At 49.0% G+C, this 23,091-nt stretch overlaps 1 protein-coding gene across 1 annotated transcript; it reads right to left on the bottom strand.

Moving 5' to 3' along the window:
- Positions 1-499: 499 nt before the first annotated feature.
- On the bottom strand, positions 500-13,051 carry OPRL1 (opioid related nociceptin receptor 1). Its single transcript, XM_052683984.1, has 4 exons — positions 12,727-13,051; positions 11,989-12,242; positions 3,656-4,011; positions 500-3,378 (listed from the first exon to the last, which is right to left on the bottom strand). The coding sequence occupies exons 2-4, from the start codon at positions 12,213-12,215 to the stop codon at positions 2,855-2,857; spliced, it is 1,107 nt and encodes a 368-aa protein (XP_052539944.1). The 5' UTR covers positions 12,216-12,242; positions 12,727-13,051; the 3' UTR covers positions 500-2,854.
- Between the last annotated feature and the right edge of the window lie 10,040 nt (positions 13,052-23,091).

The following is a 23,091-nucleotide window of genomic DNA, read 5'->3' as shown; positions in this document are numbered from 1 at the left end:
TCCTGGAAAATAAAATAAACTAAAATCACCACTGCTAATAAAGAAAGCTCTGCTGATATTCCCCTGTCTGGGTAGGAATATCGATCTCCATGCAAAGAGAAGACGCTTCCTTTATTGCACATCGCACAGGATGATCAATCTTTTCTGGCTATGGGAGATTGCTTAGGCTTTGTTTTCAAAGCAGGCCAGTAACTCAGTGCTCTGCAGGACCATGCCCAGCCCTGCAGCCCTGCAGGATGGGACCCAGAAGCTGCAGGAGCTCACACTCCTCTCCATCACCAGTTTTCTCACTTCTTCTGCATGCAGGCTGCCTCCAGACGAAGTCAGCACAACAGAAGTCCCAGTGAGCTCAGAAAAATGGGACTGGATGCTTTGGTGGAGCTGCATGCACTCAGCAGGGGTTTCAGGTGGAAACACAAGCCCTCCTGCGAGCGTCCCATCCAACAGCTGCTGACCCACGCAGCCACGTCTTTCAGATTCCACATCATTCCAAGCACGAGGGTTTTATTTTCCTTTATTGAAGCACACAAGTAGCCACCAAGGAAATTGTCACTTACACTGCAGTAATTGTAAAATCATACCAACACGACCATTTTAGAGGAGAATTAAAGAGCCTGCACTTCAGCTGGGCAGCTGAGCACAAGCCTTTAATTCCGTAGGCACAGTACAATAAAGCTTTTGCTTCCAGCTTTTGTTGCTCTTCTTATAACTCCACCGAGCATGAACAGAATGCCTATACACATCCACTGCAAGGGCCACAGAATTACCCAAAAGCTCAGTAAACACACATTTATTGGTTACTCGATTATGTGAGATTGTTGCAGCATAGTCATTATAACAAAATCCTTATAAAAAGTGCCAAACACTTTCAGAGGACATAAATCTGTTTAAAAACACAACCAGGAGCTACAAAGGGAGCGTGGCTCTGCTCTGGCTCATGGCACTGCAAGGAAAGCCCAGCAGCCACATCCCTACTCATACCCAGCACCCCACATCGTGTGGCTCAGAAGACCCCACACTGCCAGTGACCAACACCATCGTTGCATCCATGAGCACAACAGCTCATCAAGCTTGCTTTGTTTCTGTCCCCATGGCGTGCCTAGGGCTGTATGAGATTTCCTGGTGAGTGCCTGGGGATAAACATCCATCACAAAGTGCTTACAGTGCCCAGACCTCCTCCTCTCCTGCAGCTACTCAGGGGAAGTGCTACTTGTAAAGTTCTCCCTTATATCCCCTTCCAGATTCCCAGTATAAACTACGAGAATGGTCCCAGCTTGCAGAGTTTACAAGGGATCTGGGTCCTACACAGGGGACACTGAAACTGTGTCTATATTTTAAGCCCAACTGTAAGGGAAATACTCTACATAGAAATATAACATCAGATATTTTTTTCTTTTCTTTTTTAAACAGCATATATAAAGAACGTGATAGCATTAAAATAGTGGTAAAGTGATACATTAAAAATACAGCATCTCATAGACCAGAGCACAAGAACTACATTCACGTGAAGTCTGTACAGTTTGGCTGCCACCACAGCCGGCCATCTCCAAGCAAAGGCTACTGCTTTCCTTCCCAAATTTTCCTGTGGCCACAGTGCTTCAGGAAGAACATGGGCCCACTGTCCCTGCAGAGGGCACTCAGTGGCCAAACTCTCTGGGAACACTTGCGTGACCAAATGAAATAGCTGAGCATTTCATTTTACATGAAGGTCCGGAAGAGGGGAAAAAAAAAAGAAAATCAGTCAGGTTGGTAGAAGGTGTGGCACCTCAGCAGCATTTCCCAAGGCTCTCAGCATCAGTGATGTCACTCTGCCAAGATAAATAAGTAAGCCATCTTTTGCACGCACGGAGCAGATGGGGTGGCTCTAGGCTGCTCTTCCTACCAGAAACATCCGTGTCTTCTGCAGGAGCTGCAGGGCTGTCTCTGAAATGGCTTCCCCCTGTACACAGGTACATGTGTTCATAGGCCACTCCATCCGCTTCATTCCTTCCTCCTCTCACTGAGGAAGATCACCAAGGCATGCTTGGCAAGACAAACATCTTACACTATAGCTGTATCATAGCAATATAGAGACACATATGTGTATATACAGACATTCTGTCCATTATTACAATGGGAAGATAATGCTAAAAAAAAAAAAAACAAAAAAAACCCACATACAATAGCAGCATGTAAACAAGGATTTGTGTTCATTTCATCCATCTTTTCCTCCTCCTCTCCCCTCTCAGGTGGAGGATTTTCTGCAGAGCTCGCCAGCTCCCGGCAGCTTGAATTTCCCTTTCTGCCAGCTCTTCTCCCTCCTCTCCCTCCCCGCATCCTTCCCCTTGTGATGACTCATCCTGGAGATGATCTTGGGTTTTGTCTGACGGCTGTTGCCCACTTTGTCTTCAGCAAAGTCTAATTTCAGAGTGGCGCCGCAGGAATAAACCCGTGCACGAGCGCCCAGAGAGGTACAAGAGCCGAGGATCTGAAACGACTCAGGGAGGAAAAAGAAATGGAATAGTCTGCATTTTGTCTGTCTCCCAGCAGCAGAAGCGTAAGATGCAGGAGCAATGCCTGTTTCAAACCCTTAATTCCCAAATTCTCGATAGCCTTGCAAGCCACCAGGGTTTCACAGGAATCAAAAGGCCGATTTCAAATGTGCTCCATAGTGCAGGGCACGTCGGAACTAAAAATGCATTGAATCAGCTCTTTTGCATGCTCTTGCAGTGTCCAGTTTTCCCAACTCCCAAAATTGCTTCCTTGGTTTCTCAGTTTTGAGGTCCTGCTAAAGGGCCGTTATCTGAGTTAGCTCTGACGTGGGAGTGGTTGGACTCTGCTGGGCGACAGCCACCATGGGGATTTCCATGCCTAGTCAGGCTGGATTGTTAGTCCCCTCTGAGTTCTTGCAGGCATAAGCCACATCCTTGGCAATGCTGCACATCCTGTTGGACATCTGGAGCTCCGTTCTGAAGGCGGTAGGGAAGCAGAACTTCTTGAAGCAAGCCTTGAAGTTCTCATCTAGGAAGGCATATAGCACAGGGTTCAGGCTGCTGTTGGCATACCCCAGCGCTGTGCAGAAGCAGGAGATGGCCAGCTCGAGCTCGCTTTCAGCCTTGGCACCCAGGCACTGGACCAGCACGAAGATCTGGATGGGAGTCCAGCAGATGATGAAGACGGCCACCACCACCAGCACCATGCGGGTGATGCGCCTCAGGTTCCGGTCCTTCTCCTTGGAGCCCGAGAGGACACGGACGTTCTTGAGGCGTCTGATCATGAGACTGTAGCAAATGGTGATGATCAGCACAGGGATCATAAAGGAGAAGAGAAAAACGCAGATGCCAAACACTGGATCCCAGTAATCCACGGGTGAAGGGAGTTTAATTAGACAATCGATTTCTGCAAGGAAAAAGTAAGAAGCAGAAGAAGATCAGTAAGCCCGTATCAGGAACAGAAGGACCTTCACATTCCATTTCATTAAAGCATGTTTAATACTGAAAAACAATAGCAGTGATGCAGAGAAGCAACGACAAAGAGGAATGACTTTAAACGGCTTTATAGCAGGGAAATCAGCCACTGTCAAAACCAGCTCCCCCTCAGATGGCTCCCCAAGACCGTAGAGCTCTCCTGGCCATTGGCATAAGAACCCCCCACCCCTCAGTGTGTTTTGACTGACCGTTGTTCTCATTCTCTGCAGATCCCATCACCATGGCTGGGATGCCAAAGACAGAAGCGAGCGCCCAGATGCAGACATTCACCACTTTGGCCTTGTGAGGAGTGCGGATGTCCAGAGCTTTGATAGGATGGCAGATAGCGATGTAACGGTCCACACTCATCATCGTCAGGGTGAAGGTGCTTGTGAACATGTTGTAGTAGTCTATAGAAATAGCAATCTTGCAGAGGACATTGCCAAAAGGCCAGAAGCCCAGGAACGTGTCTGTACCTTGGAAGGGTAAGGTCATCAGACACAAGGTATCAGCCAGAGCGAGGTTAAAGATGTAAATGTTGGTTGCTGTCTTCATCTTGGTGAATCTGAAATGTAAAAAGGAGCAATGGTTAGAGCTCCACCTGACCCCAGTGGGTAAGGCATTGAAGTATGCCAAAGTGGGCATCCATGTTATGGAGATGTTGCATTCTTCTTACCAAAGAGCTATATATTGAACATCGCCACCTTTTTCGGCCTCCCACGTGCTTCTACCCAGCTTCCACACTGATGGAAATGGTGCTTTCACAATCAGTTTCACAGGCAGAAAGAGCTCGTCCTCATAGACCACAAGCAAGGACAACGAACACTTGAAGCTGTCAGGCCAGCTCGTGCTTTATGAAAAATGACTTCAGTAAGGCTAATCTAGGATTTCATCACATACGCCTTCATTATTACAAATACTGGTGAAAGCTTTACCCAGTAAGCTGATTTGAAAGGCATCATATGGTCCAGGAGTAAGATGATTAGCCATTCTGTATGGGCTCATAGCCAAAGGCTACAATTAATGTGAGCTGTCAAAGCAGAACGGGTGAGACGGCCAACGCTGGTTAGCAATGGGCTACAAGACACCAAAAAAAAAATCTGAAAGGAAAATGACACCTTGGGGATAAAGTCATGAGCCAATTCCAAATGATTTGTGTAATTTCTGTCACTGGAACAGGCTGCCCCAAAAGATTCACCTTGCTCCAGTGTTAGTCGTCTCCTCTTTGCGCATGGGAAGTGATGCAAAGAAAGTTGTGATCACCAGCCAAGAATATCCAGAGTGTGCAGGAATGGAAACACAGCCGTGGCTCCAAGTGCACCTTCCCTCTCAGCTCCAGGAGGTTCCTCTCACAGACATAAGAGCTAACACGTTGATATCATTTTAAAACTTCATTTCATCAATCATTTAGCATACTAATGGCCTTCACAGAAGCGTTGCCAGAAATGGCAGACAACAATATGTATTAACTGAGGACAAGTTCATTTTGAGGGCAACGCCAAAACCCATAAACCACTGTACAATTTGCACTTTGATATACGTGCTGCAATATGATGAGGCCTGATTTGACCTAACATGCTCTTTCAGTCCAGTCGAGTCTGAAGAGCATACTCAGAGCAGTGCACCTTCAATCAAAGTCGTACCCCTCCTGGGTGATGTGGACCTTGACTCCTGCTAGATGATTTGGGTGCTTGGAGGAACACTGTCACTGCCAGACTCCGAACTCTGCCAGGACACAAGGTGACATAGCAAATTTGCAGTAGCCTCACCCAGAGAATCCACAGTTGGGAATATGAAGTCCATTTTATCCTGCCAGAGCTTGTGTTAGAAGCCAGGTGTTTGGAAGTGCCTTCTGCCAGACTGTGGCTTCAGAACGCAAGAACAAAGGAGCCTATGTTTGCCCTTGAAAGCCAAGGGGAGCTTTTGGAGCAGGTGAGTGTTGACGGAAGCATTTGCTGTTCCCACGTAAGCTTCAGTCAGGTGGCTCCTGGCCCAGAAAGCACAGCAGCCGAGCAAGGCAGCGGGTTCTTAGAAAGATCAGAACTTATATAACAAAAAGCACTAAAGGAAAAATACCAGCATCCTTCCTCTTGCAAAGGGGCGAGGATGCAAGGCACCTCACAAATCCAGCACAACCTGGAAGCTGCCAGGCTTTAGTGCTTGAGGGCTTCCCGTGCAATTCTGCCTTAAGAAAGAAAGAAGATTCCCGTGCTGCATAGCATCGTTGTTCTGTACCAGCACACAAAAACACATACAGATAAGTATTGTCAGCTCACGCTTCAGGAAATTAAGTCAGCTAAGACTGTCTTAGAAGATACCTCCTGAGAGCATTACTGCCTCTGTGTCCCTCAGTGCAGGCTTCCCAAAGGCCAAGCTTGTTCCCCCCACCCATGCAGGAGGATTGCACTCATCAGCACACCTCCATCTCACTCTTCTTTCACTAGCACTGTAACTTGAGGGAACAACAGCTGCATTTTTGAACAAAGATGGCCCACTTAACCACATTATATATGTATATAATATCTATATTTCTGAGCAACAGGAGAAGCAAGCAACGATCCACGAATCCACCCGTGTCCTCCTGCCAACCTTCATGTGGACTCTGAGGCTGATTTCGTGCTCTTCAAAGGTTGGGAAAATTAATTTGCACCTAATTAATTACTTCTAGCTCCACTTTCTCTGCACACTGAGAGCCAACAGCCATTATCCCAACAAACTGATGTACCCAAACATTTCCAGAATGTTCAGTACAAACAAAAATCAATTAATCACTTCTCCACGGATTAACCTTTCTTTTCTTTTCCTCCGGGAACTGAGAATGTTCTCTTTCTTAATCTGAACAACAACAACAAAAAGAAGAGAAATTAGACTCTCCGGCTCAAGGATGCACATAAGTTACCCCCCCTCCGTGGCACAGCTGACTGACAAGGTCTGCACACAGGACATGAGCTCCTGCTGAGCCACTTTCTTGCACTCGGTCACAGAGGTAATTTCCTAATGGAGCATCTCCCACAGCGTGCTCCAGCAGCTCTCAGCTCTCCATCCCACTCCACTTCACCATAAATGTAATCCTGCTCTGTTCTTAAGCTTTCTCAGCTCCTGAAGCCTAAGAAGAATAAAGACCTTTTAGAGCAGCTCAGCACTGGGTGCCCCCCTCCTTTCTGCTAAGTGGACCTCCAGCAGCGTTACATGGGGGAAATCCTTCAAGAAAGGGAACCTGCATTTGGGGGAGGGGGAAAAGACAGCTTTTCCACATGCTGGCTCTGAGGTGCTGTTTCTCAGGATGGATTCTGCTTGTGGCTGAGCCTCAGGGCAAGCTGCAATGCTACTGTTTTGGCACTGTTCTTCCTGTCCATCCAGCTGCTGTACAGCATGCAGATGCCCCAGGGGTAAGAATCAGCAAAGTCAGATCCTGAAGCTGCAGGCGTCAGGGCAGAGGGAACAGAGAGAAGACTTCACGCCCTGGGGAGGTGTGAGCATCACCTCCAGGAGCCCTCTGCCTCTTTGAGCCACTTGGCATCAGCAGCTCCAGCTCATTGGGATGCAGACAGTCCCTTCATCCCCTTCCCGGACACGCACAGATCTGCAGCAGGGAAGCAAAACAGAGCAGAAAGAGCTCCGGAGGGATTTTGCAGAGCTGTTCCAGCCCTGACAGCAGGAATCCGTGGAAATCAGTGACATCCCAGCTCCCAGCCTGCCCTTAGCCCAGAGGTTGAACAAAGATCTGGCACAGACTGTCCTGCATTGTGTCATCTCAGCCATGTACTCACACAGTGCTCTGCACATCCCTCCTGCTCTGATCACTCTCTTGCAGCCAACTCATCCTGGAATTTCTCTCCCTTTTAAGCCTGTTTGCTCCTAACAATTCAACGTGCCACAAACAGCACATTTCAGAAACGAGTTTCAGACTATGGAGCCAGACACCACTGAAAAAAAACAGCCAGCATCAGTAGCACATAAATCCTATTCATTACCTGGGCAGGATGGTGACCAGCGAACAGGGGTTAAGGAGGCTGCCACAGCACTGGTGCTTTGGGACAGGCAATTCTCTCACCCTTCGAGTCTCCACGGTGTCTGGGTGACAGCTTTGAAAAACAAGCAATGTGTCCCCCCACTGCCAGGGTCTCTGGGGAGCAGCACCAGGAGCCAGCACAGGTGGGGACAGGGACAGCACATGGCCCTGATCTGCTATGCTGAGGGTTACAGCTGTGCCAACCCCTGCAGCTCATCCTCAGGCTAGCAAGGATGCTGAAGGCTGTCAGGGTGAGGGCTCTAGGATAAGAAGGATGTTTGCCAGCAGCTTTTCTGCAGCAGGATGCTCTCATCTCCATGAACACACACTGTGGACAACCTCTGCTGGACTGATCGAGTCCTAAATGTTGGCCCTGCTCCTAGGAACTGCACAGACCCAAAAAGCATTGGGAACCGAGTCGCAAATCAAACATCACTCAATTACTGTTGCACATGGGTGACTCCCTTCAACTCATCCCACCAAAGCCAGGGGAAACCAAGAGCAGAGGCACTGGAGCTACAGGAACTGTCAGTAGGAGATAGGCAGGGCTGCCCTGTGCCATGGGCACAGCTTGTCCATGTCCACAGCTGCACATCTGTTCCCCACAACCCTTGTCTTAGGGATTCCCCCCTCCCACTCTGCACAGCACAGACCCCTCCGCGTGGTTTTCCTTCTCTGCAATTTACAATTGTCTTTTTTTAGTTGTTTTGTTGTTGTTTATACTCCAGGAAAAACCAGAGGAGGCCAATGTGAGGAGAGCAGATCTCCCAAACTGACCTCACTGCATCCCCTGAGTTTGCATTGCATTAACCACTCACTCAATTTCAGCTCCGAGCCACACAGCTGGTCAACGTTCTTCCATTAAAAAGCTTTCTATTAAGAAATCAGCATCTCTGAGATGTCCTATTAACTTCATTTTCCCTGGCTCATCACAGCCAGCTGCCCTCAGCCTCCACAGTCAAGGATCGATGGAGGTTTCAAGCAGAAGGACAGACAGCACAGAGCTGCAAGATAGGAGCGGCAAGACAGAACTCAGGCTGTAAGTAAAGGGGGAAGAGGTCTGGCATCTAAACTGAAGAGCTGCTTGAACTGCTTTGCAGCCATGTACACCTGCAGGGAGAGCTGAGCAGCCCCAGCACTTTGTTGAACTGCTCCAGGCTCCCAAGGAGGGAGAGCTGGCACAGAGGGAGGCAGCCACCCCATGGAGCCCCATTGCAAAGAGCCCTAGAGATGAGGCATCGTTCTCAACGAAGCTGATCCCAATGAGCAGATTCAGCACCAAGGAAGAGTTCTCCAGATCATCATTGCCAAGCATCACAGCAACACAACTGGAGTGAGAGTGCTTCCCAGGCCAGAAGCTGTGTGCTCTCCATCATCCCCTCCCCCAGCACCTCTGGGGCCATGAAGCTTCAGGGCTTGGTCTCTCTCACACAGCAATGCTTTGGTAGCTCTCATGCATAGGGAGATTCTGGGCAGCTGGATCTGCAGCACCTCAACCCATAGCCCACATGTCAGTCATGCCCAGTACCATTGTGAAAGCAACACATCTCCCTTTGCCTTCCCTTTTCTTCCTGAAAACAAAGATTTTGGGCATCCAGCATTGCAGAGATCAGTGATAGGAGAGAACCCAGCAGTCTGTTCACCCCTCAAATCCTCTCTGCACGGCGATGTTCAACTCCTTGTTCTACCCTCATTAAAAGCAGCGCAGGAAATGTATGCAGAAGAGAGCAGACAGCAGGAGGAGGGAGGGGAGGCAGGCATTATCTGGGCTGGCGAGGAACTCCGCAATGAGCAGAGATGCAAAGAGAACAAAGCCCCAACCAGGCAGATCTCCACAATGGGCCCTTTACTGTCCAGGAAATAGTGCTCCTGAGAAGAGCCCTTCTCAGTCTTATCCAATTAGTGCCTCCAGCACTGGGAAGGGACTGGCAGTCACGTGGTGACCGGCGCTACAAATTAATAGCTCCAGATGTTAAATCACTCCAAATACAATAGAGAGGTAGGTTGGCTTTTACAACACAGGGGAAAACCCAGAGGAGGCTTTGAATACGTTTTGTCTGAAATACCAAGAGGTTCCAAACTCTTCCCTGTGCACTATGAAAAAACTCATTCAAACGGAACAAATAGGCCTTCTTGAAGCCTCCCATTTCCTTCAGCACCCATTTTTTGAGTCTTTGTGTTTCCCCACTCCCTGAAAAACAGAAAGCAGTTACTGCCTGCATCATCAAACTGTTCTTTTGGTGAAAGGAAATACACTCATTTCTTACAGGTAATCCCATTATCCCCAGTGAAATACAAGCACAGAAAGGTGAAAAGAGCTTCTGTATGATGCAACACAGTAGATTCCCCCATCTTCCCCCATAAATGGAAGCATTATTGCTGAGAGTCTCAGAATACATTGTTTTGCCAGCAACCGTGCTGGACCCACTAGAAATGATGCAGCTTAAGGCACGAAGCCCAGCAGCACTGATGCTCAAGAAGTCAGCCAGGCCAACAGCAGCATCCTCACACCCTCACACTAACTTGGAGCTCTGTGTCAATCTGTGTGCTTGGCCCTGGTCAGGTTTGGGATACTGAGTTTGTTTCATCGCTATATCTGCTCCAGAGAGCAAGGGCAAGGAAATAGAAGTTCTGGGCCAGAATAACCAGAAGTTGCTGCTACTCTGTGAGCCCAGAAGGATCATTGCCCGTCACAGCTCAGTGTTGCTCTCAGCCACTGCTGAGATTCCAGGAGATAGCAGTGGGGAAGCAAAGGACAAGATGTTCTAGGGGAAACTCCAGGGCTAAATGCCACTTTTTCTTATGGCCCATCTATATCGCTGGAAAGTATCCAAGCCAAAAAGAGCAGAACAGAAGCCACTATTCTGGAAGCGTAGCCAGCACATCTCACCTGCCCAGGATGCTGGGTTGGGGTATTGGTGATGCTGCTGACACATCAATCAGCTCTCCTTGCCACATCCTGAGGCTCTCCTTGCTCCTTAGAGGAACTCTGCTCCCCAGAGGCCAACACATGCAGGTTGTCACAGACACCAGCACCTAGCCCACTTCCATGAGGATGAAATGATGGTGGCTGCTCACACTCCATAAGAACTTCTGCAGCCAGCAAGGAAATTCTGAGCTCCTCCTGCCACACACCTAAGGCTCACACACACTCTGGGTGAGGACTCCCTCCCCTGCCTGCACAGCACTTCAGGCACCCTCAGCAGCTGTGGCACAGGAACTTTTCATTGGCAGATTCACTGCTCACTGCATACACACACACCCACAGACACTGTGCTGTGCTGAACAGAAACACAAGCAATCCCAGTGTGGCACTGCTATGCTGCAAACCTCCCTCCATTTCCAGCTTCCCCAGCAGGGCTGTGACCCCTTCTCCTCTCCATAAAGCCATCCTCAGGAAGAGCTCTGCTGGGCAAATCAATGAACAGGAGAGTAGCTTTGTCCTTGGGGCAGAGTCCTGACCTGTTTACCAACATTCCATTTAACAGCATCTCCCCCAGCACAGCTGTGTGTTCACTGAAGAAACACTTTGGGAGCAGAGGGGCTCCTAGCAAGAGCAGGATTTAATCTCAGTGTCTGAATATCTGCTAATTATTTTTAGTCATCTTTGCTGAAGGAGAAAACAAAAGTTTATAGTGTGTTTTCTGCACTGGCAGCACTCACACCAGGAATCTGCTGATATTTGTATAGAATGGAAGCTGATTCTATACTACACACAGCACTGAGATCACAAGAGGGATGCTGGCACTTGACACAGAATCGCAGCCCCAACAGTTGCAGGAGCTTACTTTGTACTTGCAGGGTTTCTGGCTGCAGGAAATAAGGTGGTTCAAACCACAGCAGGAGCAGGCAGAGAGGTCAGACAGTGCTGCAGGAGCAGCCCATGCTCTGCACTGTCCTCCTGCAAAGGTCCCCCAACCCCAAAGCCAGAGGAGTTGCCTTTATCTCTGCAGCATCCTATTCACACCCATATTTCCCAACGAGGTGGCAAAGCTGCATGAATTGCATTTACAGGCAGAAAAATGCAAGCCTGAGCCTCCCAGCAAGCCCTACCCTTCAGAACTTGATTCAGCTTCCCAAATGGAGCAGCACCTGCACCCACAGTGGGCTGCTAGGCACAGTACAGGAGGGAGACGTCCCACGGAGCAGTGGGCACACCAACACTCTGCCCTCCCCAGGACGCCCCACTCCCTGCACAGCAGCTTGCAAACAGCCCCATTTTTTCAAACAGATCTGCTCGCTCTGTTCCATTCTCTGGGTTAAACTTTAGGAGGCACCAGAGGGCAGCTGAAAGCTGGTGGGAACCTTCACCATACCTAGGAAGGGAGAGAAAAAAAAAAAAAAGAAAGAAAAAAAAGAAAAAACACAACAAATAAAACCCAAACCATTAAACAGACGCCACACCATTACCTCTAAAGCACACTGCAATTACCGGAGAATCACCAACCCGCTCCTCCTGCGGCACTGATCTATTCTCAGCAGGAGCTCTCCCTGCTCCCAGCCCTCCCCTGCACGCTGTCTGGTGCCTACCTGACGATCACATACATGACGGAGCAGTTGCCCACCAGCCCCACAATGCACACAATGGAGTAGACGACCACAATGGTGATCTTGATGCTCAGCGGCAGGAAGCTGTCTCCCGTGCCGTTGTTGAACCAGTTGCTGGGGAGAAAGCTCAGGTTCAGCATGGAGGAGTCGTTCAGCAGCTTTCTCAGGTCGGGGTCTTCCAAAATATGGGCAGGGAAGAGGGGGTCCATCGTGAACCACCAGCCTGTGCCAAGGACCTGGGGGCACCAAAGAGAGAGTTTTAAGATCCGCTGGCGAAGTGGGGCAGCTCACAGCACAAGGAATGCTAGGGATGATGTATTGCCGGGAAGTGTGCAGCCTCCCTCCAAGCTCCCCATGAGCACGGAAATGGGATGCAGACTCCAGAGCTCAGTGCACCCTGAGCTCACATATCTCCACACCGACAGCACAGCGGGAATGCAGGCTGCACAACTCCATCCCTCCCGGGCACCGGGAGCCCCCCACCCACAACCCACAGCCCGGATGAGGCTGGAAGCCCCGTCTGCAGCTTTGTGCACCCCAAACCTCCCCTACAACAGCCCTCCAGCCAGGGCTAAATGCTCACCCCCGCCCTTCCCCCTTCTGCCCAAAGCCAGCCTGCTGCAGCCCTGCAGCATCCCCTGCAAAGCGCTAGGAAAAGCCCGAAGTTAATATATACATATAAAAGATACAGAGATACGTAAACCCCTGCTGGCTGCTTACCTGCGTACGGGTTTCCCTTCTACTGCGGCCGCATCCAGGCAGCCCCGCAGGGAACAAAGCCGGGTTGGGCACGGCCGGAGGCTCCGCTGGAAGAACTGCACCCCCGGAACGCAGGTTTTAAGGAGCAGGGAAGGATGGGGGGGAGAGAAGGAGAGAGAGGGAGGGAGGAAAGGAGGGAGGACGGCGGCTGGGCAGAGCCAGCCCCGGCTGCCTGGCTGCTGTCACTGCGTAAAAGCAAAGCGAGATTGGGGGGGGGGGGAAGAGAGGAGGAGGGAGGGGATGAATTAAAAAAAGAAAAGAAAAAGCCAAACCCAGCAAAGCAGAGCGAGCCCACACCTGCGGGCTCCGTCCTCACCGCTCGCAGCTGCCGCCCTCCCCCCGTTATCCCGCAGCCGGAGATGGGCTCCAGCACCAGGACCCGACCCCCTCCCCCCCCCCCCCCCCCGCAATGTCCCGCACCCACCTGGGGCCGCTCCACAGCTGGGAGGGCTGAGCGCTCCCGGAGCAGAGGCAGGATTTGGGAAATTTAACCTAGAAAGCGGCCGAATGGCAGGGAGGGCTGAGAACAGGGGCTCTAAGAGTGGCCAAAGCAGGGTGGGGGGGGAAGGGGGGAGAGAACGTAACCGAGAGCATCCCCTGCCTTGTCTCAGTTCGAGGAGCACATGGAGCTTCGGAGCTGCAGACCAGCCACGGGATGTGACCACAGCTGTCTGCTATCCCCAAACACGGGGCAGAGGGGACCGTGAGCTCTGCCCCGTTCTGATCCCACACCAAGGGCACCCTGCCTGCAGGGCCCCACGCTCTGCTGCCCTGCTCACCTGTCACAGATGGCAGAAGCTGTTTTTCCAGCAGTTTGGGGGTGCAGCCCAACAGTTCAGCACATATTGGTATGGCCCAGGAAACAGAAAAAGGACTACAGTCTCCTTGGGCAGCAAACACTGCTTCTCTTCCAGAGCCCACACACAGCTCAGGAGAGCAGCTTGGGCCCAGCAGACAGCCCTTGATGCTCTAATTCCACAGCAAAGCTTGTATGGAGGTATCTGGCACAGAAGCTGCACCTTCCTCACCAGTAATAGCATGGGAACACACAGCAGTGTTCCTAAACGCTTCCCTGAAAGCAGGTCTCAGCTCTGACAGAAAACAAAGAGAAAAAGCACACACCAGAGATCCAGCCCTCTGTGTTATGCAGGAGTCCTGGTGTTTGAAGGCGTTTTGGTCAGTCCATTAACGGGCATGCAAAATAAATACTGGGCGAGACATTACTTTAATTGTTAATGGATTTATTTTCAGAGGCTGAAGGAAGAACAGCAGTAAATTAGAGCAGAGAGCTCACCTGGACAGCCTTCATGCTGCTCAGTGCGCTCTCACATAGCCAAACCCAACATATTCCTGCTGCACCTTCAATCCCAATCCCCCTGTTCTGCTCAATGTGACCCCAACCCGAATCCAATCATAGAAAATCATTCGAGGTGGAAGGGACCCCTAAAGGCCATCAGATCAACACTCCCTGCAGTGAACAGGGACACCTACATCTCCATCACGTGCCCACAGCCCCTCCAGCATGACCCTGAGTGTCTCCAAGCCCTCAGTTCAATCATGGAAGTCCATATTAACAAAAGAGATCACTATTCCTTCTGTTCTGCCCAGGATCCCCTCCCAGTTCAGTGGGCAGGCTGCCATCCCATGACAAGTCCCTGCCTCATCAGAGATCTTCCCTGCACCCTTTGGGGTCTCCACACCAGAACGAAGGCCAGCAAGATTTCATCTGTGAAGTCCAAAAGGATTCCTCCCAGCCCATTTCTTGGAAAAAGAAAGTGATCAGCTCTTCTGCTGGAGGGCTTCTGAGCAGACAGCAAAGTATAAAAGCCAAAAAAGAATGAGCCAAGAACAAAACCCTCCTTCCAGGTGATGGCTGCCCAGAAGGCACACAGATGACGCTACGAAGAGATGCTGGATTTGCAGAATGCACCCAGAACATCAACACCAATCAAGGACACACTCAGTGCAAATGCCATCGCCTCCCTCCCTGCTCAACCCCACTTCGAATGTCTGCAAAATCAAATTCAAGTCAAAATTGTACACAAATGCAGTAAATAAATATCCATAACAGATCAGTGCCAATAATTGTATTTGATGCTGTTCCAAATTGGTTAATTTCACAAGCACTGTTCCACGACATGGAGAACTTTTGCTGCTTTTGCAGAGAACAGCCTACAGCCCCCTGCACTCCATAACAGCGGAAGCCCACAGCTTTTTGCCTTTCCTTAAGACTCAGGACCCCTCTGAAGCTCCTCTGTCTGAGCTGTTCTGCCACCTTCAGCACACTTTGCTGTGCTATTTAATGAAGGCCACTGTGAGCAGAGAATTAATTTTGCAAGATGGGAAATTATTCCTAACAGAGAGAAGGAGGTAGGTTGGGGGATGCAGAGTGTGCTGCTAGGAGAGCAGAGGGTCAGAAACCCATCTCTCACTGCTGGGCTGATGGGCACCAACCAAATACAAAATTCCAGCAACATTTGCACTCTCACCATTGATGGGCAGATGGAATGTGTTCTTTGGATATTAACCATTACTCCAAAATCCAGCAATCAACAGTGTGCACAAAAAGAAACTCCTCATTTCTCCCATCGCTGCTCACGCTATAAGCACTGAGAGCGCCTCTGGTTGACATGCACACCCTTCTCCCATCAGAACTGATGGCACTGGGACACATCACCATTGGAAGCACATTGCCATTGATGGAGTCACTTGTTTTCCTACTGTAGAGCTAGGTTAAGCTATTTAGTAGGGTGAGAAACAGATGCAACAGGCAGGTAGCTCTGTTCTCTGCCATTAAACACATTTGTAAGCACAAAAGGTCCTGCTTTGTGGATCAGAAGTTTATGCTTTTCAAGGGTCAGCTCTAAGCATCTCTGCTTCCTTCACATCAGTGCTGAGCAGCACCACCAAGCACTGCATCTTTCAGCACCCAGGAAACAAGCAGAGCAGGTACCAGCATTTTATATAGAGGAACTGCTTGGCAAATAGAGACATTAGAGCAAGAATTTTTCAGAGATTGAAAACATGCAGAATAAGCATGGAAAGTGAGACCTGGGGCAGCCAAGCTGTGAAAGAGCGCAGAGCAGTCCCTGCTCACCTTGCAATGGCTCAGCAAGACAGGAGAGATGCTGGGTTCTCTTTATGAGCGCTGACTGCTTTACATAATGCCACAGATCTATGGCAAACAGCATCAGAGGAGCTGGCAGGAAGTAATGAATGAAAAGTCAGGGCAGAATGGAAAAAACAACAACCATCTCTCAGACTCAAAACCTCTCCAGAGTCCCTCCTGCAATGGGATTCAGCACGACTTCACAGAGATGGTGCTGACAAATTCTCTTCCTCCAGCTATGTTATAAATCATGCAAGAACACGAGGGAGGAAGGATTCCAGAAGTGGATTATCTGCCTTCCATCACCAATGAACTGCTTTGAAGAATGAGAAATAACATCTATTAAGAAGAGGGCACGCTGACTTCAATATTTGCAGTATGAATTCATTGTAAGCTTCCGTATTTGCTCCATCAGTCTCCTTTTGGAGATGGCAGAAGTCTCCATAGACCCTTTTCAGGGATGCTAAGCATCAGAACTGATAAGTTTAAAATAAATAGAAGTTCAGAAGGAACAAGCAGGGGCCTGGGAACAACCAACATCAGGAAAAAGGCTGCTCCAGGTTCCAACCTGCACTGGGACACTCCCCAAAGCCCACCAAAGGGAATGGGGCCAAAGGGACACCACATCTCTTCCTCTTTTCCTTCCATGAGGAGGGAGATTCTCAGGGAGAGCTCACAATGGGGATCCAACCTGTGCACACCACACCATGAATATACACCCAGACACGTGCATGAAGACAGCAGATACAGCAAGAGCTCTCCCATCCCAGCTCCCAGCTTCTGCTCCCAACACATGTGCCAGAACCATGGTGATACGTGCCTGCTCTCCGCACCTCAAAATCCCAGCCCACAGCTGAGGCTGCAAGCAAGGACTGATCCACTATGGGCACAGCATACAATAAAAATCTCACCCCTGATCCCTGGGTGCACCTCAGCAGTAAAACTGGAATCAACTTATTGCTCTTGTAAAGCAGTAGGACAGAAAAATAAATGTAATTCCTACCCACCTCAAGCATAAATACAACAGAGATCTCTCCACTTTTCCTCTCGTCTTTCTCCTTCTATTTACATTCCAGCACCCAAATCCATGTAGTTACTATACCAGGGAATTCATCTGCTCCCACTCCATCCCTTGGGAGCATGCAGTGCGAGAGAGCCATCCCACCCCCAAAACCTGAGCACAAGAAGAGCTGCTTCAGTTCTGCCCAATTCCTCCCATGTTCCTTGCATGTCTTGGTCATCAAGCCACATCCTGAGGGACAACAGCTGCTTACAGTGGGAGTCCCACAGCCCTCAGGCATCACTACAGGGCCCTCAGCAAGGGGTGTAACTTAACATCAGCAGCCACCTGCATTTTGCAGGACAGCCTGCATGGTGGTGAGCTGATCCTCACTGCTTACAGGTAATTCAAACTGATCATGCTCATATCATGAATTCATGTAAAGCAAAATCCCTCAAGTTCTAAGAGGAGAAGGCGAGTGCCTGACGTCACCCCCTTCACTGATATTTTACTGTTTGCCACCATTATTCACAATTTCCCAGGGAGTGATCATTTCAGGTGGTTCTGAATGAGCCCATTAGCCATCTTTTCTGTAACATTATATCCCTCTTTACAGCCTCATTCCTTTTTCCATCTCAAACCCATCAACTTTGAAGTGAGCAAATCTCTCCAGTCTCACGAGACAAACCCTCCTTCCTCCGGCCATTCCCTCCCCAGGACATGGATGTTGGCCCCCCACTCTTTGTACAGGCACCCAGTGACCACTGCTCAGTACTGTGGGCCCCCACAGCCCAGGTGCCAGGAGAGGAAAGGGCTCTGATTTAGAAGATGACAGCTGTGCTATTTACACAGCCACCAGAAAGACAGAAGAAACGATGCCTGCAGATCCTCTAAGCCCCACCCCAGCACCTCATCCTCTCACCCCTTAGGGAAGAGCACAACTCTGTGCTCAGATGGCAAAAGCCCTTCAGAGCAAAGACCTGCACTGCACCATAGGACAGCAAATTTACTGCAAAACAGTGCAGCACTGAGATATTCAGTGGCCATTTGCAGCTTGCTTCCCTCAGAGTTTTCTGTTCTCAAGGCAGCGTCACTCAAGAGCTTGTTGTCATTTGGATCAATAGCAACAGATGCTCACTAATTTGCCATTGGACAGCTTGTTTCCACAGCCCTGTCCCACCTGAGCGCAGCTCCTGAAGCATTCTCCTGTTCCACTTTCTGGAAAGAAGAAGTTATAGATGCTTACTGGAGATTTCAAGGGCTTGTGGTGGGAATTATATTCCTATCCACTTTTTTAGAGGCTTGAGTATCTGCCTTTAGAAGATTCCAATCCCTGGCAAAACCATCACTAGGAAGAAAAAATAAGTTAAAAAAAGAGATAAAAGGAAGACAAATGCCACGGAGCCATCAGCTAGGTGCAGAATATGTATGTAAATAATATGCAACAAGCAGCAGATCCATAAGGCCCTCTTGCATATGCTATTTATGCGACTGTCAAACTCATTCTGAAGATGTCATGCAAAGAGCCATGCCAGCAGTGCTGTACATATGCTCCAAATTTCATAATGTTATGTGGGATTGAGAATCAACTGCTCTGCTGGAACCAACTCATCCCAGCAGAGCTGCGCTGCTTTGCAGGAGCCAAAAGCCAGGGCCTGAAGGTTTGTCATAAAGGGGTAAGGCTTCTAAACAGTGCCCCAGGGACAGCACCCAGCCGTACAAAGCCACAGCTCCTTCTGAAAAATAATCAGCACCCCTCAAGAGAGCAGCCTCCCTTTGTTCTGTAGCACGCTGCACTGCTCAGATACTCCTCCCCAAAGCAATACTTCATCTGCAGTGAGATCCTATCCCACCTTCCTCCAAGCCAAAGCCTTACCCAGAAGCAGTGCCATCACCAACAAGCTGCTCCCACACTTCCCACTCCACCACATTCCCTCCCCACTGCCCTTTTATTCCCTCTTCCCAACGTGCCCCACCTGCACCCAGCACAGCACTGGGACTCATTGATGCCACCTGGGCTGCAATGTTCCTGCCCTGATGCTCTGGGATCTGGTTGGGCAGAAGAACCGATGCTGGTATCGAGTGTGTGTGACGAAGCCAGGCATTTGAATGTGAAAAAATGCATGCAAAGTTTCTGAAAGACAGATATCCTACTACAATTTCCAGTCCTAAATGTGAAAAACAGTGCAAAAAGGCTGCAGGGAGTAGATAGCCTAACACACTCGTCACTGCTGGGCTCTCAAACACAAACCAGAATAATAGCAGCCCGTAGAGAACAGGGCTGGTATTGGAGGAGGCATAAAGCTCCTTACAGCCCTCTTTGGACAGGGCAGCTCTCTGTGCATAGGATCACAGGGTTACTGAAGTTGGAAAAGACCTCCACGAGCACCAATTCCAACCCCAGCCCACCCCACCATGCCTTCTGACCTCAGTGCCAAACCTCCATCTCCTGACATGTGATGGAAGCTTTCCATTCCTAATGCAATAAAAGATCTGCACAGGCCAGTTTCCACACAGCTGAGGTTTGGTGTAGATTTATTAGGTCCCTTTGTGCACTAAGGGTCAGCCATGCAAGAGGATGGGCTCAAGGGCAAAAAAAAAATCCCCAACTTTTCTTAAAATTAAAAAAAATATATATACAAAAATTCAGAGAGAGCTCTATTCAGATCTTTTCCTTGCATGAAATGATCTACAAGCATTAAGAAGCATCATCTCAAGCTATCAACTGGTTTTATGTAAATCTGAATGAGGGCTGAGGAAAGGGGGAGGGAAAGAGAGGGGAAATGGCACTTCTAAAATTGGTCCCTTACCTCAGGGGTATTATAATTTTATATAATTATAATTCTAGAGGTTTGGATTTGTGCTTTCCTGCAGCCTTCATGCTCCCACAGAAGATAGATGAGGTTATACAATAGTCCTGGTGTAGCCTCCACTATCATCTAGTAGTGCAGGACCGAGCTGCTGTACTCACAGTGGGTGGGGGTTAAGATTTGTACAGGAATGCCTTTCCATGCCTCCTCATCACTGTGAATCTGGGAGTATGACAGTAAAATTTAAACGATTTAACAGTTCTGCCTTATTCCTGTCCTCCCTGACCTGGTTTTCTTCCTTCATGTCTTCAGGTGATGAGCCACTGTGCAGCAGCACCTACACATCCCATTAAAAACCCCACAGCCTGCAAAATGGGGTACTGTGCACCTCCTGCACGGCCCCTCACAAGCCCTTCCATCACTTTGCAGATCCCATTGGAACCAGCAGGTGATGCTGAAGCAGAAAACATGGAGTTCTTCTGCTCTCTATTAGGCTTTTATTTTCCTTCCATAAATCTCATAAGTGAGAAAAATACTGTGATCTTGTTGGGGGATTTGGAAAGTGTAGGATATAAATGATGACATGCAGCATATGGCTTTGTTCTCACTATCTAGTCAACTCCTCAATCCCTGCAAATACACGTGGGATTTTTCACACCTAGCAAACAGCGAGGAGGGCACCTGATAGAAGAAGGGACATTCCTCTAGCAGAAGGTTGGTTGGGTGCAAGCTTTCCTTGCGCTGCCTTTCACACAGCCCTTGCACATCCCCAACCTCACTGTGACATTCCTGGTGTAAGTCAGACACTGCATTTCCCTTTGCAAGTCTGCAGGTGTTGCAGGGAGCCTTGCGTAGAGCAGCTGTGCTGGGAGAGGAGACTCGTGGTCAGCACCTTGCTGACTCCTGGTGCATCTCTCCACAATCAGAAGGCTGCACAGCAAATGACCCCATCCAAAGCAAGAAGAGATGGCTTTTTCTTTTGCAAAGCATGCATCATCAGCAGTCTGGGGAGTCATACTGATCTGCAAGAGTCAGTGGAAAATCATCTTGATGGTCTTTGCTTGAAGCCTGAACATTGCAAGGCTTAGCAGTGCTACAGATGCATCTCTCTGGGATTTTTATTTGCTCTCACTGCTTGAGCTAATTCTTCATCTAAATACTTCTGCTGGAATCTCTGCCTGTGCAAGAGACTGTATTTATTAGATAAAAAGGAGAAACTGGTATGTCATTGCTAAACATCAACAAAAGCTCCTGTTATTGCCAGCATCCACTGCAAGATACAAAAGATCCATCAACCTTTCTCAACCCTGCATCACAGCTCGTGCTCACGTCCCATTTGCAGGCAGCCATGGCACACACAGTTGGCCACTCTTGACCACCAGACGTGCAGCTGCTGCATTCCCAACTGATGGAGAGCTACCAGCAGTGCCACCCTCACCCTGCAGACTTCTATCCCCTAATTGAGGCAGTGCCCAATCCAAGGCCCTGACGGTCATCCCTCTGATGTGCAAAGTGTAAACACGTGGACTAAATGGCTTTTGCCTAATGCTGGCCATCCTATGTAGCAGCAGGAGGGATAACTTGTTCCATTCCCCTGGCCGTGCCTCAGTTTTTCCCTCAGCTGTCAGCTCAGGCGTGTGACACGTGCTTATTTCACTCAGACAAAATCAAAAAAATCAAATCAGTACATTTACCAGAAACATTAAATTGTGGGGAAGAGGCACTTGATAGGCAGCCTCCACTCCAGGGGATGGGAAATGCAAAAGCACTATCTGACAGGCGGTGACATTTGCAAGTATTGCCAAACTTCAGCAGCAGAAGGGGAAAAAAGTAATCTTTGGTATGTCAAGGGACCTTCAGTCATGTCCTGTCCACTATCAGGACCAAGATCCACATTACAGAGTCACAGAATACCCCACGTTGGAACGGATCCATAAGGCTCAACAAGTCCAACTCCTGCCTCCATATCGGACCATACAAAAATAAGACCAAATGTTCAAGAGAGCCTGGAAATGGGCACCAGAAAACAGCCCCTCAATACCCCAACTTCTGTACACTGTATTTGCCCCATTGCTTATCAGTTGGAAAACCGGGGTGCAATGCACTGGTCCAACCATGCAAAGAGTGTGCACATGGACAAGCATGCAATGATTACACAAGTTTTTCTCTACTCGTGCTGGATTTGCACAAGGGATGTCTTTCTCCTCGCACCCCCCATGGCTTTGCCTGTCCAAATCCCATACATTCTCTTTTATGGAAGTCCATCACTGTACCCAAGTGCATTCCACATAAAATAACAGTAAAATCTGTTAGGATGCCTTTAGTTCCAGTGTTGAAATGTACTGGGCTTAATGGTTTTGCTTGATGAATACATTCAGTATAGATTTGAGTTTGTTTTTCATCTCCAGAGATCTTAGCTCAGTTGAAGTGCACCTATTTCTACAAAAACACATAAACCACGAGGATCCAAAGAGAACAAAGAAAGTTCACAAACTCAATGAGAATTTTCACACCCCCTTTTCATCTCCAGGTCAATCCTTGATGAATTCCAGCCAAACATTTTCATAGTTCCAGTTGAATTTACACACCATTTTTCCTAGAAAGACGTGATGCCACTAACTCTCCAAGCTCCAAGTAATAAAAGCCAAAACCCTGGGTAAGAGCACAGTGACCTTGATGGAAAGCTAACAGAATAAATGTGGAACAGAAACACCTGAAGTCCTCTGTAGCATCCTTTGGTGCTGTTGGCTGTCTCAGCTGCAGAAAATGTCACCTCTGGCAAGCAGAGGGCTTAATCAAAAATTAAGTTCTAGGAAAAAGGAAGAAAGAAAGAAGAAAAGAAAAATACCTGCTTTCATTCTAAGAAATACCAGATGCAGCTTCCATCCTCAAGGAGAGCGCCGAGAAATCATTTCCTAGTTGGCTGGGGGGCTGTTGGGCTATTTGCTTGTAAACGATGAGATGCAGCCAAACCTAAGGAGAGGAGCGGAGCTGGAATGGGCACATGGAGCTCTCTGAGACTGGAGGAGAGCCCTGGGGGATGAGGCAGCCATAGCACATCCATGTCCCCACACAGCCAGCAGCAGATTTGGGAGTGTTGAAACCACCTATGGCAGCTGCAGGAGCTGGCAGGAGCCACGTGCTGCTATCAAAATGAGCCCTGCTAGCTCTGCGATAAGCACACGCAGCAGTGCCTGCCAGCTCCTTCTCCATGTTAGCCTGCACTCATCCACGTGTTCTCAGCTTGTTTGCAGCCCATCCTCTGCTTTGTACAGAAGGCTGCTCTCTCCGTGTGGGTCTGCCGGAGGTCTGTTATAGAATCATAGAATCATAGAATCATACAGTCAGTATAGTTGGAAAAGACCTCTCAGATCCCCAAGTCCAACCCCAGCCCACCCCACTGTGCC

Source organism: Tympanuchus pallidicinctus, unplaced genomic scaffold (genome assembly GCF_026119805.1).
Source record: "Tympanuchus pallidicinctus isolate F22 unplaced genomic scaffold, pur_lepc_1.0 scaffold20, whole genome shotgun sequence".
NCBI lineage: Eukaryota > Metazoa > Chordata > Aves > Galliformes > Phasianidae > Tympanuchus > Tympanuchus pallidicinctus.
Note: the sequence above shows the minus strand (reverse complement) of the source record. Positions and strands in the feature narration are given on the sequence as shown.

Bases quoted from the DNA above. Each gene is read 5' to 3' on its own strand.
- OPRL1 (XM_052683984.1), bottom strand. From the start codon at position 12,215: ATGGACCCCCTCTTCCCTGCCCATATTTTGGAAGACCCCGACCTGAGA. The intron at 4,012-11,988 runs GTAGGCACCAGA...TTTACATTTCAG, and splicing joins GTCATGTATGTGATCGTCAG to ATTCACCAAGATGAAGACAG. The intron at 3,379-3,655 runs GTCAGTCAAAAC...TTTTCCTTGCAG, and splicing joins TGCAGAGAATGAGAACAACG to AAATCGATTGTCTAATTAAA.